The sequence below is a fragment of the Boleophthalmus pectinirostris genome, unplaced genomic scaffold (genome assembly GCF_026225935.1).
Source record: "Boleophthalmus pectinirostris isolate CB_2022bp ecotype Guang Dong unplaced genomic scaffold, ASM2622593v1 HiC_scaffold_14, whole genome shotgun sequence".
NCBI lineage: Eukaryota > Metazoa > Chordata > Actinopteri > Gobiiformes > Gobiidae > Boleophthalmus > Boleophthalmus pectinirostris.
The window spans coordinates 17,311,050-17,330,925 of NW_026571047.1; the positions used below are offsets into that span (position 1 = coordinate 17,311,050).

At 36.2% G+C, this 19,876-nt stretch overlaps 1 protein-coding gene across 1 annotated transcript in view; it reads left to right on the top strand.

Moving 5' to 3' along the window:
* Positions 1-1,162: 1,162 nt before the first annotated feature.
* The window catches only part of fmnl1b (formin-like 1b), a 33,996-nt gene continuing 15,282 nt past the window's right edge, over positions 1,163-19,876 (top strand). Inside the window, exons 1-12 of the mRNA XM_055150572.1 lie at positions 1,163-1,807; positions 9,945-10,028; positions 11,168-11,251; positions 12,426-12,499; positions 12,732-12,815; positions 12,912-13,037; positions 14,726-14,813; positions 15,288-15,364; positions 15,530-15,623; positions 18,493-18,567; positions 19,224-19,334; positions 19,425-19,574. Coding sequence (XP_055006547.1) covers positions 1,664-1,807; positions 9,945-10,028; positions 11,168-11,251; positions 12,426-12,499; positions 12,732-12,815; positions 12,912-13,037; positions 14,726-14,813; positions 15,288-15,364; positions 15,530-15,623; positions 18,493-18,567; positions 19,224-19,334; positions 19,425-19,574 — 1,191 coding nt within the window. The 5' untranslated portion in view covers positions 1,163-1,663. The remainder of the gene's footprint in view (positions 1,808-9,944; positions 10,029-11,167; positions 11,252-12,425; positions 12,500-12,731; positions 12,816-12,911; positions 13,038-14,725; positions 14,814-15,287; positions 15,365-15,529; positions 15,624-18,492; positions 18,568-19,223; positions 19,335-19,424; positions 19,575-19,876) is intronic.

The window sequence follows — 19,876 nt, forward strand, 5'->3', positions numbered from 1 at the left end:
GTATATGCACACACAGTCATCTTGTAGCCAATGGCCAACAAGCTGCTACAAACACAGCTACAAGTTACGTCATGCCCTGGGCAAAACTTGTGAATGTGCTTAGCCAGTTTGATCCTCTTTGGTAGCCCTAGTCTGGTTTAGTGCTACAATTGTGGTTTGTTATTGTGGGAAGTTGTTGAGTATTAGGAGTACTTGCATGATGCAAAAGGTTTAAATAAAGGTTTAAAGATTAAGGCACTGTTGGGCTGTTTGTTACCTCTGCAATGGCTGACTGAGAGGGATAGAGGAAGGGAGAACAGTTTGTGTAGTGAATAAAAACTTTAATGAAATTTTAAAGATGTACATTTTTAGAGATAACCAAACTCAAACTGTATGCTTAGATCTGAGGTAATATTCATAATTCATATTTTCATTCAATATCCCCCCCCCCCCCAAAAAAAAAAAAGTTAAAAAAAAACAAACAAAAAAACCCAAAACAAAACAAAAAAACAATGAACTGAAAAAATGTTAACAGGAAGATAACTGCACTAAAAATGGTACACCTCCTTCTAAATACATAAAAAGCAATTAATATAGTCAGTTCAATGTATTTGGATTAAACCTGACACTGTACACAAGACAGTAACATAATTATCTTGGACAAATACATGTAATATTTATTTTTTTAACCAGCCTAGCCACATTTTGCATATGTTGTGTTACAGTGGTGACCAACTGATTTAGGAACATAATCAACAATATTATGTAAAAAAAAAAATAAAAATAATAATAATAAATAAATAAATAAAATGTATTAACAATGTAGTAATTTGCTGTAGTCTGTCTGGAGTCTATTCACCAAATAAAAAATAAATTCATAAAACATACCTAGACCGCCTCGTAAAAAGAAAAATAGCTGTCGAAAGATGTACTTTTATTAGCAAATACCTTTTAAGTCCTTCCATCTGTGTCCATAGATTGCTACAGTATTTATTTAACCCTTAAAATTCTCCCTAAAACAAAACAAGCCCATGTGCCCTTAACCTGACGGCACTAGGACCCAGATGCGTCCCCTCTCTGCGCGGAGCTCTATGGCACTGCTGTGTGCGCCTTCTCTGCGTCTGTCCCTGTTTCGGATAGACGGACAGGAGTTGCTGCCTTCTGGATCCCCTCTTCTTTTTACCTTTCTGCTGTGCTCTCTCATCACTCTTTTTTTTTTAATGTATATATATATTTTTTTTGGATATGGAAATCAAAAAAACCAAGCACCAGCAACAGCATTCAGAAGGAGGAGTTTTCACCACTACTTGCTAGCCTAACTAAGTCTGTTTACATCCCAGCACTGCGTTTTTGACTAGACTTTGTTTCTTTCCCCTCCTTTTTATCGTTTACTGTGTCAATTTTTGGCTGTCATCTCGTGTGGCAGCGTCTAAAGCCGGTCCCCTCCCCCGTTTTCTCTTTCACTCATTCAGCTGTCATTCTGCTTGTCACTTGCCTCAGTGGAGTTGACCACCCCTTTCTATTCCTTCTAGGATTTCATAACATGTAACGATATAGTCTTCTTGACTGACAACCCAAAATGGACTTATCAGGAGGGATCGTGCGTCACGGGCCAGTGCCACAATTTACTAAAAACTTGAAGTTTTAAGTTTTCTGAATATATATTTTAAAGTGAGTTGTAATCATGGGGAATACACCTGGAAGCTTGGACATCCAGCCAGGCAGAGATGGTACACCGGGGTCTACAGGGCCCCACAAGCCGGCTGCAGGGGCCAAACTTCCCATGCCACCTGAAGAGGAGCTGGAGGAGCGCTTCAATGCACTTCTGGTAAGTTCAGGAGCCAGGGCACGCATGTTGCTCTTTGAAGGAGCAGTTGAAATAACAATATAAAGTTACAAAGAATGTGGAGTATGTCGTTAGGCTTATCTGCGTGCCAGGTACACAATGCCACTGTGAAAGATACAAAAAAGTCTTTATGCTAGAGACTGGAGTTAATGCTACTTTACTCCCAACAGGATTTATAGCTACAATAAGTCAGCTTTGTGCACTGTTTAGCCCATTGCCCAAGCTTAGGAGATGAAGACAAGCAGTAAATGTAATTGTGAAGTGTAGCCTACTTTTTTTTAACATTAAACATGCACTGTGTAAGTTTTTTGGTGGAGAGTCCGCCATCTACTTGTCTCCCTATTGTTTTGCCTGGGATGTTCGCAGTATCACATTAAACAGTATGGCATTAAATTTAATTACAGGTGTTTTCATTTCCCAAAATGACTGCTAAAACATGCATTATTTCTGTGAGCAGGTCCACTTCTCCACAGATCTGACCTGTAACTTGGTCTGGTGATGTGACCTGCTTGTCTCCATGGAGATAGTTCAATGAAATGCCATAGTGTAGAACAGGAAGGAAACGCTAAAACTAAAATCATGCAGTATAGTTGCCACATCCCAGCTTATTTGAATTGCCTAACAATACATTTGAATGGCAGGCTGTATACAGACTGTATTTGAATAGTCGGATAGGGAAATGATCTTAACAAAGGTTAAAGAAATTAAGCTTCATTTGAAAGTTTTGTCATGGAACTATGACTACTGCCACAACTCTTATCATAATTTAAACAACTACCTAATATTACTACCTACTATTACCTACCTACTATTACTACCGCTACTATTACTACTATTATTATCACTACTACTACACCTATTTGCAATAATCACACTTGTTGCTCCTTCATAGAGACATCTTTGGGTTTTGCTTTAAGATTTCCTTGTACTGTGTGGACAACATAGCATCCTGACTACATTTTTACAATACTATATCTGTAACCCTTTGTGATTACTACTACAAATATGTAAATAAAAAATAGCACCCAAGTAGACACTGTAAAGACTGCTACTACTACTACATTACTACTGCTGCTACTTGCAATACTGACTTTTGTTTCTCCTACACCACTAAGTATTATGGTCTTCTTCAAGTATTAGGACTGATATAGCAGTGTTATTATTATCACTAATTAATTTCACCACTAAAAAATAATGTAGCCTTGCAATAAATAATACTTGAACTAATTACTTTCCACATCTGCCACAAGCATTGATTTGTTGTCTGTAGAGCTGGTCACTCGTTACCAACATTCCTTCGCTAATTTCATTTAGTGTGCATTGTGCTTTTTGGTTTGTCTTTTGTTTTGCGAGTGAGCATGACAGACTGAACACATGCCAGTTGGATGACACCAAGAAAATCAACAAAGGAATATTTGAACATGTTTAGGGGCGATTTTCCAGAGAGATATTTTGGATATGTGGCCAGGCAACTTGCTCTGTGATTAACTGCATTCCTTCTTATCGTTTATGATAATAATATGTGACAGAGAGCAACAGGCCACAAACATACTGTCAACAAGCTGAGTTTAGACTCTGGCATCTTCCCCTCCAGAGGACAAGGGCAATCCATTAGGTCCTTGTACTTTAATAATTTTTTACGAGAAACTGTTTAAAGGAAGTATCAACATCGGTATCTGAACAGACAAAGCTGAATTGGTACATCCTTATTCAAAATATTCCACAATATTTGGTTACATTTAGGCAGCACCGGATCAACCAGGTCTGTACCAGGTCTAACCTAGGGCTAAACTCTACAGGAAAACACCACTGCTTATAAAAACTATTAGGACTAACCAAACGGAGGAGAAAAACTTCTATAAGGGTGTGGTTGATGCTGATTATGATGAAGAGGTAGTGTGTCTACAAAGTTAAGGTTGTATCAGGATAGGCATCTGACTTACAAGGAAAAAGGGCAAGTCTGCAAAATCAATTTATGTGACCTGAATAACACATCACAGAAGACTGAAAGACAAAACTTACATAGGGCCTGCTAAGAAATTAAACTCAAATTATGAACAAATAATTGAACTATTAAAAAAAAAGTACAAAAAGACTTCAGTAGTTAAATTCTTCCTAATTTTGGGTAAATGTTTGTAAAGGGACAAATCGCTACCAAACGCACTTTAGCAGAGATGATTCATATTCCCTAATCCCTAATTTTATAAATCTTCATATAGACATATCTTCATAGCTTGTGTTTTTGTTTTAAGACTTCCTCATACATGCGGACAAACAGCAACATGGCATCCTGACGACATTTTTATACCATTTCTGTAACTCTTTTTGATTTGTAGATAGGAGATAGCACCCTTTATCAAGAACACACCAACAGTTTACTGCAAATACTTTTAAGTGGCATTGGAAATACAGTCCTATATTTTGCAAAAGTAATTCTTGTGAGCTTTAAGCCATGTTAGAATGTTGTTACCGCCTCAAAAACAAACCTTGACTTGTGTTTTTTTTTTTTCATTGACACATAGTTTAGTAACCTTTTATTATTAGTCTGTCTACATCACCAAAACTCAAAATGTTCTGTTCCACCTTGTCATGCAGAGGTTGTTTTCACTTTAACAACTACTTTTTGTTCAGGAGAGATTGGCAATTCCAGGGGTGAAATTATTTGCATGATTTTAGTGAAGGTGTATGGAGTTTAAAAACACAGTGAGCACTTCCTGTATTACCACATGACATCATAAGGTGGAACAAGGTGAACTATTTTCTGTTTAAGAGAAGAACACAGTTTAAATATGCAGGGTTTGTGTGTTGAAGGAAACAAAACACAACTTCAGTTATGTTTTTAATGAGGAAACAGATCCGAAAATAGACTAATATGGGATCTTAAACTATAACTAGATGACAACATATTCATTTGTAATAACTGCTGCATAGTATAGGTAGTAGGCTATCCAGGTACTATCACTACACAAACAAAATACTATACTCAGGTAGAAGTAGTAGAAAATGCCATATCGTAGTAATAATTTTAGGGATGTCAGAGTAACCGAAATATTGTGATACCGTATCGTTAAAAGTCTCGTGGACTGTCACAATATAGTGAATTACTAGAACAGCTTATGAACATTTTAAACTACATATCCCATGATTCATTTCAGTGCAGACAACATGAAGATATATGTTTTTTACTTGAATTCTTGGGATTATGAATAATTATGAAATTATTCACTCCAAAATCTTAATCTCTTAAGGTATTTTAAAAGCAAAAAAGAGTTTCATCTACAATTATATTAGCCTCTTCAAAATATCGCAGTAAGTGTTTGATTGAATGGGTTTTTATTAGCAGTCCGTTCTAATAAAGAAACAATAAACAATAAAATAAAATATAAGTTTCTAGTACTGTAACTGCAGCTGCCCTTTATTTATCCCTGCCATGACTAAAGGCAAAAAGCACAGTATTTTACATGCCGAATTTGCATATGATTTCCACATTGTTTTCCTTGTTATGCCTTTGCCCTGTGCTTTTGGTGACAATAAGCATTACCTCATCACTTTTCAGTCCTTATAGCTCGAACAGGTGTCTCCCTATCACAGCGGTTAATAATAGATTCACAGATTTCACAGACAAAATGTAGACCAGTCTTCTGCTGACTCTGCAAAGCTAATCCTTGGCTCTAAATGCTGATGTCCTCCTTCTGCATACTAACAGGTGTGAAGAGAAGAATACCTAAGATACTGCACTGATCTACTGCAGAGTTAAAGGTGCACTGTGTAACCTTCTGGTGGGGGGTCTGTCAAATGCTTTTTGACAAAGAAGTTTTGCAAGGTATTTTTGAGTTATAGAATCACCAAGTAAAGTAAAGTTGTTTAATGTCATACTGTGGAACATTCCAGGCAGGGTAAATACATATCCATAAAAACAAGAAGGTGACAGACTGTCCACCAGAAAAGCTACTTAGTGCACCTTTAATGATACAGACAGGTAAAAGTAGTGAGTGGGTTTTTTAATACAATTACAACTTTGTGCTCCCATGTCACAAGCTAATAAGAGCGCTCCCAGGCTCAAAGCAGCAGGCTGGGTTTCATCACTGTTTTACATAACACTTTGCATATTTCTCAACAGGGAGAGCAGCAGTGGGTGGACTTGTAAATGTGTCTCCAATAGACACAGAAATAGAGCTAAGAAGAGATGAACTTAAACATTATAACAGCATATTAATTTACAACTTGATAACACATTTTAAAAGTAATATTTAAACTACTTTATGGCACTGACACAATAAAAATAAAGCAAATAAAGGGCCCATATTACATAAGGACGTAACAATAACCGAAATATCGTGATATCATATTGTCAAAAGTCTCACAGTAATATCTTGGACTGTTACAATATATCGAATTACTTTCTTTCTTTGCTTAAATGCATGGTTTTATAGTAGCAACACTTTATAGACATAGGGAACTACATATCCAATGATTCATTTTCAGTGCAGACAACATGAAGTGATATGTTTTTTACTTGAATTCTTGAGATTATGATGGTAATAATTCACACCAAAATCTTGTCAAGGTATTTTAAAAGCAAAAAAGTGCCTCTTCAGAATATCACAATAAATATCATATTGTGAGATGCTTATTGTGATAATATCGTATCATGAGATTTGGATATTTTACATCACTAATATTACACTATTTTCTGATTAGTGTTATAATGCTGTTTCTTCATCACAAACATACCTGGAGTTGTGTTATGTTGTGTTTCATTCACACATGTTTAACACACAAACCCTGCATATTTAGGCTTGACTTCTCTCAAACTGAAGATACTCTGTTCCACCGTGTGATGTCATGCAATAATATATTTATTAATATATTTTCACTAGAATCAATTTCAGCCATGTAATTGCCAATCTCTACTGAGTGGTTCATGACATTACAAGGTGGAACAGAGCATTTTGAGCTTTGAAGATGTATACAGACTAATAGTAAATGATTACTCAGACATGTGTGAATGTATATTTTCTACACAACCAACTGAGTTCAAATAATATTATTGATCTGTTTCCTGCAAATGTCAACCCGTCTACAGATTCACAGAAGTCATGCATCATTTAGTTGTACAAAATGCCTCCACTTTACTGTGCACTGTAATCAATCTTTACTCGTCTCAGTGGAACAAATGGTATTTTTTTAGTTTATATGCAGTCGAATGGAATAACTGCTGTTCTTAAAATCAGTGGTGAAAGGCATATATTACATTTTCTACAGATACAGGAGCAAAAAATATTCACATAAAAAGGTTTTTTGTTTTTATTTGTATATTTTGTTTGCTCAAACTACGGACTTGTCAAACCCCTTAGCCTTTTCAGCAGGTCTCAAACAATAATAAAAAGTACTTTTATTTTTCAGTCCAGTTCAAAAATGTAGTGGAGTAGAAAGTACAGATACTTGCTCGCAAATGTAGTGAAGTAAAACTAAAGAGTATCCACTACAGATACCTATATTTAATTACAGTATTTTTACTTACTACTTTTACTTTGTTACATTCCACCGCTGCTTACAATAAAAATGTAGGCTTCCAATGTGTGCCCGTATGAAGCCACACAATGAACATTTGATTTTTTTGCTGGGGTCTGAATCCAAGCAGACTTCACTCTCCCAAGACACACAAGACACTGATTCAAGAATGAGATTTGTCATTACTAATCAATGATCAGCGTAGCCCTTTTTAATTAAGAGTCTAGAGCCAATCCTATGTCAATAAATGCATGTTTGCAGCAGAGTTCAGACCATGATTTGCCATAATAAAAATTTTGTATGTTGTATATGTTCAGAAAATCTATACTGAAAAAATCATAATCACTGAGGAAAAAAATCTTGATCCATTTGCCTAGTCCTACCCCAGCATCTCATAGAAGATCTCATGTCTATTGAACCAAAGACATATAAGTAAATAATTCATAAATCCCCCACAATTTTACAACTCTTATCTTTCCGAAATGCTAAATAACATATGGCCATATCTGACGCAGTAGACTGAATCCAACTGCAGTGTATTGAGCGACCAGCTACATTCATCAAGCCTGATTTATCAGATCCACATTCAGTCCAGCAACACTATTGATCTCCTGCTCTCTGCTGTGGCTCTGTTTCCCCTGTCACCAGTGCACTTTTAACATGTATTTTTGTCTTATGTTAGGCCCCCAAGGTTACATTTGGATATTTCTTTGACTTCAAGTATCTCTAAGTTACCGTTTATAAATAATCTGCTGTTTGGAGTACTCACTGTTCACATTGACCTTGTAATGTATTTAAAAACAAAGGTTCAGTACAATGTAGGAGGAAAGGCTGAAAGTACTAAAAAGAATGTAGGTAAACAACAATGTGCCCAATTTGAATATGTTTATGCATTTTGTGTTGGTTAGGTCTAGTATATTATTATGAATAACCACTGACTGAGGCAGGAAAAATTGTAGTTTTGAGACACCATACTCTTACTTGTAATATAATGTAAGCCAATGTAAGTGACTTTATGGTGACAATAATAAATGATTTGAAAATTTGTTTCTGACACTGCTCATTCAGTTATGATTTAGTTTTCCAATTGTGAAGTCTGTAGCAGATTTTTGCTTTATTAAATTTTTGTCCTTCCAATTACAAATCAGACTTTACTCTTACAAATATTCAAGCAGTGATACTTTAGAAGTAATTTTTCCTAATACTTTTTACTCTATTTGGCTATTCTACACCTCTGTACATAGGGCACGATGTTTAAAGTAGGGCTGGGTATCATAAAAAAATTGCTGATATGATACATACCTCGATGCATAGGCCATGATACCCTACAATGAGCTTTCGATTCGATACGATATATTTCAAATCGATTTGATACGGATCAATAAAAAACAAAGGCTAAATCATGGCTGTGACACCAAAAGTCTTTGTTAAACCACTTCTTGTGTAAAGTGAATATGAAACACAAACATTTTAATCATCAAAACTGTGAAAATGTCAAATGTGTCGCATAAAAAAGTTTCCTTCCACTAAACAAGCAACAAAACTGAAACAATATATTGATATTTTGATATTTTTGCACAGCCCTTGTTTAAAGGTGCATGGAGATGCTGTTGCTTTGCCTATAGTGTTTCAAACTATGGCATTAAACTTTGGAATCTCCACAGGGAAAACAGGAGACGCCACGCACGCAATTCACCGGTTTTATATATTTTTGAGCAATAAAAACACCCTTAATTGAATAAATGCATCTTATATAAGTTTAATACCATACTGTGAAACATTAGAGGCAAAGCAGTAGCATCTCCGCGGACACTCAACCCGAAAAGCTATGCAGTGCACCTTTGAATTTCCTGGTGGGTGTGAAAGCGTGACAGTGCTTATTAAAAGTTTCCAAGGACACACTGGAGAAAGGGGAGTTTTCTTGTGGAGTGCGGTTTGCTGTCATCAACAAACTCCTCTTGGACCACATCCGACTGAGCAGGCAGAAAAACTGACTTCAGTGATAAGGGTCACTGGTTACATTAATGAAACAAAGTGCACTGTGGCCTAGTTTTGAAGGAATATAAGTAAAAAGTTATCAGGCTAGTAAAATACAAGACTGATGTCACTCCTTTATAGTATGGTCACAATAGCAACATTTTAAACTCACATTCTGACTATTCTGATACCACAATGATAACTAAAATACCCTTTTTGTCAGTCATAAGTTCTTGTTCAGGTTTTGTCTGTAGTGATACTTATTCCATTGAGTATGTATTTTCGATTTTTGATGGTCAATTCGTGTCTGAGTATTTTTACAACCTCCTCTACATCATACACGTGAATTGTGGGTAGCCATAGCAGCAATGGATCCAAATGAGCTGCTCTACATATATGTACTAATGAAGCTGTGCTACAGTAACACAGCAGTGAGTCAAGCTGACAAGGAATGTTTATGCATCAAGGACAATAGAGGGGATAATCACTATATAAATAATGTGGCTTCATGTACTATAGGCACGCGTGGGTTTAATTATCACTTTTGGTATAAGCACACAGCCCTGGTTGCATACTGTGTTACTGTATATATTTGAAAATACAGTGATTGTTTCTATATTTTTTGCAGAGTACTATGAATCTTCCTCCAGACAAGATAAAGATCCTGGACCAGTACGACAATGAGAAGAAGTGGGACCTGATCTGTGACCATGTAAGATTCTTCCCAAATACTATGTATCAGAGGTGGGACTTACAAGTCGTGACTTGGACTCGAGTTAGACTTGAGTCACTATTTTTAAGATTTGAGACTTGACTTGATAAAATGGACTAAGACTTAGAACTCGACTTGGACTTGAAGGTCAGTGATTTGGGACTTGACTCAGACTTGAGGCCTGTGACTTGAGAAGCACTTTTAAAATCGGAATTCTTTCTATTCTGACTGTAATAATTCACTCTTAAGACCTTGTCAAGACATTTTAAAGGGAAATATTTGCATTTCTACAACTCTTATATACTCTATAAATACTCATATATAAATATACTACAGTTTAGTTTAAAATTCATATCAACTGCAAAAATCTAAGCTATATTTGGTACTTTGGTTTAAAGACTTGAAATGACTTGAAGCTCAAAGCAGACGACTTGGACTTGACTTGGACTTATGGGCCAGTGATTCGAGACTTGACTTGGACTAGCCTGTATTTGACTTGGGACTTGACTCGGACTTGAGGTCAAAGACTTGAGGCTTACTTGAGACTTGCAAAACATCGACTTGGTCCCACCTCTGCTATGTATATTCAAACTATATGCTAATTTGTACATACTGTGTAAAGCATGTTCATGTAATTACAATTTTCACAATACTTTCTGGTTTTATGACATCAACCCACCATTATGTCATCAATAGTAGCAAGCACTTTAGTTTTTTTAATTGTTGGTATTTGAACAGTTAACATTTTAGATAACCTGTGTGAGATATTTTGTGGCCTTCCAAATCCAAATGATGTTGCAGTTTTTCCTTTTTTCTGGTTTGTGGTTGATTTCCCAACCTTAATTTGGTATGGTGAGGCACATATCCCTAAGCTATGATAAATAATGTACACCGTAGCAACAGGAGTGAGGCCTATGACTTCATGTTTCATCAATGCAGACTGGTCATTGTGGCTGTGTTTTCGTCATTTTACTTAATGGACAAAAGATGCACAATGCTTTGATGTAGTCATTGTGTGTCTGCATGCAACTATTATCTGTTATGTTTGCACACATGCTATGCAGTCAACCCACAAATCCACACCATTCACTCTGTAATACACATGAATGATAGCTATCTTCGTGTGTAATTCTCTACAGGAGAGAGTGCAAGTCAAGAATCCTCCATCCACATATTTGGACAAACTCAGGAGTTATCTGGACCATGGAGGGGTCAGTCGCAAGGTACAAGAAAATACACTACATAATACTATAACTAGACTATACTATGACCCATATAATCAGATGAAGTATTTTGCTAAAAATCAAGCTACATGCCATGGTTTATTTCTTTAAAATGTAAGTTGTGAAGGGGGCAAATGGATAATATATTATGCAAAAATGACTCTTGTGAGCTTTAAGCAATGCTAGAAATGTGTTATTTAATCAAAATCATACCCAGAGTTGTGTTTTGTTTCATTCATACATGCTTGCGTAATCCTTTATTATTAATCTGACTACATATTTAAAGCTCAAAATGCTCTGTTCCTCCTTATAATGTCATGTAGTAGTAGTTTAGAGTTTATAGCTGATTCTAGTGAAGGTGTATTAAGTTTAAAAACACAGTGGGGCACTTACTGTATTACCACATGATATCACAAGGTGGAACAGAATTGTTGTGCCCTTTTTGCTTGAGGAGGTTTTTAATGCACATAATAAAAAAATAAGCACTCGCAAAGATCCAGAAATTGCCTTTATCAATTTATGTTAAAGAACAAAAAATATAATATTTTTCGTGGTTGACTTTCAATAGCAATTTAGTGTTCACAAAATAGTATGTCTCCTCCTCTCTGGGAGCTGGCACTGCCTTCCCTGCTCTGCTGCTACAGGTGGCAGATAAACCTGATTGCAGGAGGGGAGAGGAGATCAGGATGACCTCAAATACAAAATTTTGTAATAAAGAAAAGTGCATACATAAATTAAACAAATTAATAATTTGTTAAATAAATATAAATAGTGTTTTCGATTCTACAGTAATGGAGAACTCCATCTTAAATATGCATGGTTTGTTTGTTAGATGTGTGTGAATGAAACAAAACACAACTCCAGGTATGTTTTTGATGAGGAAACAACAAAATAACAACACTAGATAATATGGGCCCTTTAAAGAAAAGAAGCAAGTTTGACAATGACAGCTAACAGCTAAACAACCGGATCAGAGCATCAGCCCGAGTGAACAGGTGGTGCATATGGGACCGGCCCATATGGTTTATCTAAAGGATGAGCTGCTGTAGCTCAAATTGCAGGGGAATTTAAGACAGATATTAGACATTTAGTTATGCTTGACTGGTGTTTAAAAATGGACCATGCTACTGTTTTAGGAGTAGGAATTATCTCAAAAATATGTCTTTTCTTGTAGTTTAAACGTCGTGTTGCAGAGTCCACCCAGGTTCTGAGAGAGCTGGAGATCTCTCTAAGGACAAACCACATTGGGTATGTTAATGTCCATTTAAGTATTACATGGCTGGGTTTCAGATTAAATAACTACAAATAGACAAATAATATTTAATACAAATTGGGGGCAGCTGAAATGAAAAATGTTAACATGCAGGTTTTTGTTTTTGTCACTAACAAAAGTGCCCATGTTAAACCTTTTAGATATTTCATAGCAAAATGTTGAAATCTTGTATCTAAACATTAATTATCTTTTTGTTTCTGTTTTCAGTTGGGCTCAGGAGTTTCTGAATGAGGAGAACCAGGGTTTGGATGTGCTGGTGGACTATCTGTCTTATGCCCACAGTGCTGCTATGTAAATGTCTTTTCATTCATACTGTCATTTAAAATCGAAACAAAACTATTCTATTTAATCTTTCAGGCACATAACAGTTTTTAACTCTGATTCTAGAAATGATTTAGATACACCAGACAATAGTGCGGTTGCAGCGGAGAAGTCAGTGGAAGATCTGAGCAAAAGTGCCACCAACTCTCCCTCTCACAGTGCCTCCAAGCCCACCAAAGCCTTTACTGTCAGGTGAGAACCAGTCACAGTTCAACTCTTTATTAGATCTTTGACGGGTAATCGTTTCACAAACAGTAATAACTAACAAGCAATGCAAACAACCTCACAACTGATAAAAAAGACAGTGAACAAGGACATAAGAATAAAAAAAAGGTAAAAAAGATAAGTTAAATCTGCAGTATCTGATTTTTATGGTCTTAAAAACCGTCAAAAACAAAACTTTAAATGGTTTTCATTACTCCAGAGTTATCCCTCACTTACCTTACGCAGTCTGAACATTGTAATTTTTATTATTCAGAGGCCAGTGAAGAGTTTTGCTACAACAACTAGCATGCTAACAATGGTTTTCCTGTTTCTCGGACAATAAAATGTCTTATAATTTGATGCAGTCTTAATTTTGAACTCAAATAATACTTTTACAATATATGTGTATGGGAGCAAGTGTCATAGAACAATGTAGTTCTGCAGCCTTGACATTTAGATTATACTTTATTTAAAAAAAAACAATGATGGTGAGAACAAATAATTTTCCTACCCCATCATCAGTGACTTCTTAGACACAACACTGTGCTGTCATAGAAAAATATGGCAGGCATTTTTTACATTCAGATCACATAATTCCCTATACTGTCTCTGTTTGACAGTTTTGATGTATGTTGACAGCCGTACTGCAGCTGTCAAACCGTGTATAGAGCAAAATGATTTCTACAGTTCTTTAAAAAATATGTCTGAAAATACCATATATATGTCTGTCTGTGAATGTAGCCAAAAGAAGTAAACACACGGGCTAAGGTACCAGGACAGGGCATTTAAAACAGATAATTCCTGTCAAAATGATATGTCCTGTGTGGATTTTCAGTTATGTGGCTCTTGTGTGAATGTGAAAAATGTCTTTGGGGAGACCGGCAGACATACCTGTGCTGTAGGGAGTGTCTGACTTTTTGAAGTAACATGGTACAACACAAGACAACAAACCAAACAAAACCAATTCTGTTGAGTTAAATAGTTTGTATAAATGTGGGAATCATTTCAACATATAATATCTGTGACTAACAATAAAATAACTTGGATAAGTTTAAGGCCGCTTGACCTATTATAATGAAAAAAAAAGTTACATTATTTAATTATTTAATTATGTAAATTTTTATGTGAATTGATGTGAGTGGGTCAGTTTGATGAAAATATGTTGGAGTGTCTAATTGTACAGAATGCAGTACAAATAGGTAGAAGTGGGCAGAGTGTAGAATTACAAAGTAGTGGTTCGAGAAATTATTCAAGTAAGAGTAACAAAAAGTATCTGGGAGACTACTCGAGGAAGTAAGAGTAACTGTCTGGGGACAACATCAGATTTATAATGTGAAGAACAAAGCAATATTGCATTATATGGTATTCATTATCTGAACTGTCAACATAAAGCTAAGTCACTTGTAGACTTTCTCACAGTGACAAGAGTAACAATAACTTTTACTTAAGTAAGAGTACTGTTACTTCAGGTTAAATATTACTCAAGTAGAAGTAAAAGTATACAGTCCCAAAACTATTCAGAGATGTGCAGTTCTATAAAAAGTAAAAAAAAAACTGAGTGAATGTAACTGAGTACTCCCCACCTCTGGTTATAGGTGTATTAGAGTAGCAGTGTGGTATTGGCAGGCTTGTGTATAAGAGCAGCGTTTCTCACTGTCAGATTGAACTCCAAACAGGAAAGCCCTGAGGACGTCCCGTGTGGTGAGCCAGAAGGACGACACGCACCTGTGCATCATGTGTTTACGCGCCATCATGAACTACCAGGTACTGCACCTGCGCCCACACGCTCCCAGGAGAATGTTACTGTATTATGCCTAGAATTACTTAAGCTAAGGTGAAAGGGATGAATCAGACATAGTAAAAGTTTAAACAGATAAATGTTTGAGCTCATTTTAGATTGTGAATGTATCACACTATGCAATTATTATATTTTAGAATCACAAACAGAAATATTTTAGCTCTGGTTCTTGATTTCATGAGCTTTCTGATTATCATTATCAAGCGTAATCCTTGTTTTTACACCTTCATAAAACTATAATCGAGTATATTTACACACAGACAAGGATAATTCTCGTATAATACTGATTACTGTGTCCATTAGGTAACTTGACACTAGTGCTAGATTACCCTGTGGTCTGTAGCTCGCTCTTGCCTTTTCACTTGAGCTCTTTCTCTCTTTCACTCTCTCTGGATCACGCTCGTGTGACTGACAGCACTAAATGACTTTTGTTTTGTCAGTCGGGCTTTAACCTGGTGATGACTCACCCCCGCTGTGTCAATGAGATCACCCTGAGCCTCAACAACAAGAACCCCCGGTAAGCATCAATCACATGACTTATAACATACATGTACTGATGAGAGGGCGACAGTAACTGTACTGGTAAACACCAAACACACAATAATAACACACATGTACATGTACTGATGAGAGATTTACATTAACTCTGGTGTGTGTCTTTACATTATAAATGTCCCCTCAGAACCAAAGCCCTGGTGCTGGAGCTGCTGGCGGCTGTCTGTCTGGTGAGAGGAGGACATGACATCATCCTCTCAGCTTTTGACAACTTTAAAGAGGTCAGAGGTCACAGTCGTTCATACATTTTCATTAAATGCTTTGGACAACACTTTTTTATCATTAACATGATGACATTTTAAAATATGAAATGAAGTATTCTTCTTATACTTACTTTGGTTTAATTGCATAATACATAACATTTACTGGCCACTGTTGTATAAAACTATACCACTGACAATTAGTGGGACAAGACTCATCTAAACAATGCAACATTATAAAGACTGCTCTTAACGGTTCCGCATAAAGACTTTATTATCCTATTTATTCATCCCCCTATAAATGTTACAGTTTTATTAGCTATATTTAGTACTTCACAAGTGTTGAACATTAAGTGTATCACTTACACTAGGGAGGATAGGAGCTGGTTTAGATGTACATTTCCATAGGATTGAAAGCTTTATGGACAGTGTGAGTATACTGCCGTGTTATGTTTGGGGATCCCCCGCCCCACCTGCTCCTCAGCTGCTGTCCAGTTGTCCCACAGCCAGACTAAACCACTGCGTCGGCGTCACTGTCAAACTCTTCCCCAGCTGCCTCGACCCTCTCCTGGTTTCCTCTCTTCTTTTGCCTGACAAAGCAGCAACTGTTGCTGGCTAATGGGCTCCTGTGGCTGCACCGACTCTAACAGAACGTGAACTAGCAGCACTATTATTAGTAAATGTCAGGGGTGTCAGGAGCACCCAGCAACAGACCTCAAACTGTGGTGTGGTGAGCTCCTGCTGTGAGCTGGGGGATCCTCTTTGAAGCACTGTTCACACCCACACACATAACACTAATGTGTAGCAGAGCTGAGCCTAAAGGTAACTGAAGCGCCTTATTGGTCTACACTGTTATCATCACCTAACTACAGTTGTTTGATCTGCTTTTCCCCTGTGGGTCTACAGCCAATATTTACTATTCAATTATTCATCCTAATGTTTATTTAATAAGATGACTAAATTGAAAACAGATACAGATAAGGTACTTCCTACTTTTTTCTGACACTTTTTTGATTAAAACCAAAATGGACCCCCTGCCACTGCCCTTGTTTATCCAGGCCTGGAATGAGCACAATTTACTGGGTAACTGGCTTATGACCCCTTGTGGCTGAATGAAAAATACAAGCAAAAATACCTTAAAATACCTCAAAATAGACTGCAAGTTGTCGTAACAACAAAACAGTGAATATAAGACGATCTGATCAGTTTCTTGAAATGGATGAAAATATATTCCTATATGAATATTAGTCTAAAATAAGTGTTGATGCATGTTTATAGCATACAATTTTAGTCTTATTTGATTCTGAAAGTAAATATACTAACCACTAACCCTAAAATGTAAACATGAAGCCACAAATTACTTGAATTATATAGTTGTTAACAAATTAGTGCTGATTTGTTGTTATAACCTGATATCTTAAGATGCCTTAATGGAAATTCAAGTGACCCATTTCACTACAAAACACATTTAATAGTTTTTCGTGTCTTGTTTATTAGTGATATTTTGAGCTATTTTCACCATTCAAAAGATAATCATATTTAGGTTTTGAATTGTTAATTAATTAATGGCAACAGTACTACTTTTCCATTGCTCCAAAACCCTTAGACTTAGACAAACTTTATTGACCCAAAAGGGAAATTATTTGGACAGAGTAGCTCACACATCACAGTCACAAAATATAAATGGTAAGTAATAGTAAATTCTAAATAAGTAGCAAAAATAGCAAGAGACTAGTGTAAAAATGAGGCATAATTACAAAAGGTCAGTGCAATAAATGTCAGGACACAGGGTTATCTATTTTAATCCATGGATAAATGTCTCTTCTGTAAACCTGCTCCTGTCTCATCATTGACAGCCATGCTGTTGTGATGTTGCTGCAGTAGTCTCTGTATAAGTGAATGGCTAACTGGGATGGACTACAGTGTTGGATGAGGGGGGCAGATCCGAGGAGGTGGGCACGAGGCCAGCTGCCGGATCATGTGTCTCACTGAAGCAGGACGGGGGCTTTGTTTTGGCTTGTGCTGCTGGTCTGTCAGAGCACTGGGGCTGTTGCATTATTTAGAGGACATGAGTGGACAAAAGGGGGAGGCAGAGCGCAGCAAACAGAGCAGAGATACACATGGGAATTGTGCTGACTAGAAAACATGATTAAGACCGGTGTTAGCAGCAGCTTTACAATATATATTTGAGATACACTGGGCTTGGATGGACTTTGTTGAACAAGGGAAAGCACTTGGACATAGACTTTCAATAATACTATAACAAGAAAACATGAACATAAAATACATAAAATAAAATATGGATAATATAAAAAGGTACCTGTGTTAAATTTGTATAGTGATTATATAGAAAACACTAGATTTGTGTGGATGTTTGCCATCAAATATATTGTAAACTAAAATAATTGTACTATTTCAGTCTAAAAGTTATAAGTCTGATCTGTTTAACACTAAATGGCAACAATGAAATAGTAAAAAAATATATGTTTAAAGGCCCAATATTACGCAAAATTGACGTTTGTGGCCTGTTACCTCACCAAAAACATAACTGGAGTTTTGTTTCTTTCACACATGTTTGAATAACTCTTTATTATTACCTTTAACCTTTAGTTCAGTAGAGATTGGCAATTCCAGAGCTGAAATCATCATCATAATGTGGAACAGAGTGTTTTCTGTTTGAGAGAAGGACTCAGCCTAAATATGCAGGGTTTGTATGTGTGATTGAAACAAACAAAGAAGAATCATAAAATAGTGTGATACGGGTCCTTAAAATACTCCTATAGAACATAACTTTAAATCAATGAAATATGTGCACCAGTCCTACCTATTTAACCAAAACAATATTTAAAACAATGTATTGGAATTTACTGATGCAAAGTGTTTGTCTTAGGTTTGTGGAGAGAAAAGACGATTCGAAAAGCTCATGGAATATTTCTGCAATGAAGACAACAACATTGACTTCATGGTACGCTGTTTTGTATTTTAATTGACAACGTATATGAGCACATACACCCTTTGTTTTGTGTGTACAGTATAATCTGAATCATTTTAATGCAGCTCCATAACAAAAACATTCACGGAGGAAGTTAGCACTAATTACTCCATAGAGAAAAACAGAAAAAGCAATCAGCACAATGACAGTGTTTCTTGTTAATGACAGAGCCGTGTGTAATTGCTTTGAATTGAACAAATGCGGTGAGTGAGATATGGCCACACTGTACCATATGTATGCAAAGTGTTTAATTGCTTCTGGGCTCACTGCATGAACTGTGTGAGGCGGTGGAAACAAGACTATTCCACATGTAGAGCTGTGGTATTGAAATTAACAGCTTTTCTCTAACTTGTATCACAACCTCACATGAAACTTCACTTAAATTTAAAATATTTAACTTATGAATGTGAAATTTAATTCATGGATTTCACCTTTGTGTTATATATTTCTAGATATAATATTCAGTTAGTTATTATTGGCAATTATTCTGAATGATGAAAAATATCTTTAGTAACTTTTAGTGATTTTTTTTTTTAAGTTAAATGTTTTGTGCATGAATTTAAACAAAATAAGTTTTGCAGTGTATTATGCATTGTTTCTTAAAAACAGTTACATTTGTGGTCCACTAGGTGGCTTGTATGCAGTTCATCAACATTGTGGTGCACTCTGTGGAGAACATGAACTTCAGAGTACATCTGCAGTATGAATTCACTCAGCACAGTCTAGACGACTTCCTGGAGGCAAGTCTGGGATTCTTACCTTGTTCTGTTAAATAAAAATAAATAAATAATGCATGATGATGTTATTAATATACACCTTTTGTGGCGTAGTCATTGAAGTTCACAGAGAGTGACCGGCTGCTGGTGCAGATTCAGGCCTATCTGGACAATGTGTTTGATGTGGCAGCTCTGCTGGAGGATGCAGAGACCAAGAACGCTCTGCTGGAGCACATGGAGGAGCTGCAGGAGCACAACACAGAGGTCTGCAACCTCAAGAACTACACTTTCTGGAGTTTACATTAATATGTCTAGTGTTAAAGCTGCACTATGTATTTTTCTGGAGAAAAAGCTGTCTGTCATTGCTTTATCTGTTAATTATTTTTCTAATATATTTTTTTGCTGGTGTTTACATTGCTTAAGAATACCTTTAAAATGCATTATTACTGTGAGCAGAGATGAGATCTGACCTCTTAACTTTCCCTGGGGACTTCACCAGAGAAATTACACAGTGCACTTTTAAACTAAATATGTAGAGTGTTTGAGTTGCACACCTTGAAAATCTT